This window comes from Antrostomus carolinensis, unplaced genomic scaffold (genome assembly GCF_000700745.2).
Source record: "Antrostomus carolinensis isolate BGI_N321 unplaced genomic scaffold, ASM70074v2 scaffold35042, whole genome shotgun sequence".
Classification (NCBI taxonomy): Eukaryota; Metazoa; Chordata; class Aves; order Caprimulgiformes; family Caprimulgidae; genus Antrostomus; species Antrostomus carolinensis.
Genome location: NW_010299460.1, coordinates 5,428 through 5,711, shown reverse-complemented (window position 1 = coordinate 5,711; position 284 = coordinate 5,428). Strand labels below are relative to the sequence as shown.

Genomic DNA, 284 nt, shown 5'->3' with positions numbered 1-284 from the left:
GGGGGGGAATGTGATGGTTCTTGCCTCCTCTGTCCCTCCCCAGACCATCCAGGGCATCCAGGCCAAGTGCTTCCGCACCCTCCCCGACCTGATCGGCGCTTACCAGCAACCCAACAACGGGGGGGAATGTGATGGTTCTTGCCTCCTCTGTCCCTCCCCAGACCATCCAGGGCATCCAGGCCAAGTGCTTCCGCACCCTCCCCGACCTGATCGGCGCTTACCAGCAACCCAACAACGGGCTGGTGACACCCCTGCTCTACCCCGTGCACCGGGGGAGGCCGGCG

At 65.1% G+C, this 284-nt stretch overlaps 1 protein-coding gene across 1 annotated transcript in view; it reads left to right on the top strand.

Moving 5' to 3' along the window:
- Positions 1–161: 161 nt before the first annotated feature.
- Positions 162–284, top strand: part of LOC104520967 (phosphatidylinositol 3,4,5-trisphosphate 5-phosphatase 2-like) — a gene marked incomplete at both ends in the record, with an annotated part of 5,544 nt that continues 5,421 nt past the window's right edge. Inside the window, one exon of the mRNA XM_029083701.1 lies at positions 162–281. Coding sequence (XP_028939534.1) covers positions 162–281 — 120 coding nt within the window. The remainder of the gene's footprint in view (positions 282–284) is intronic.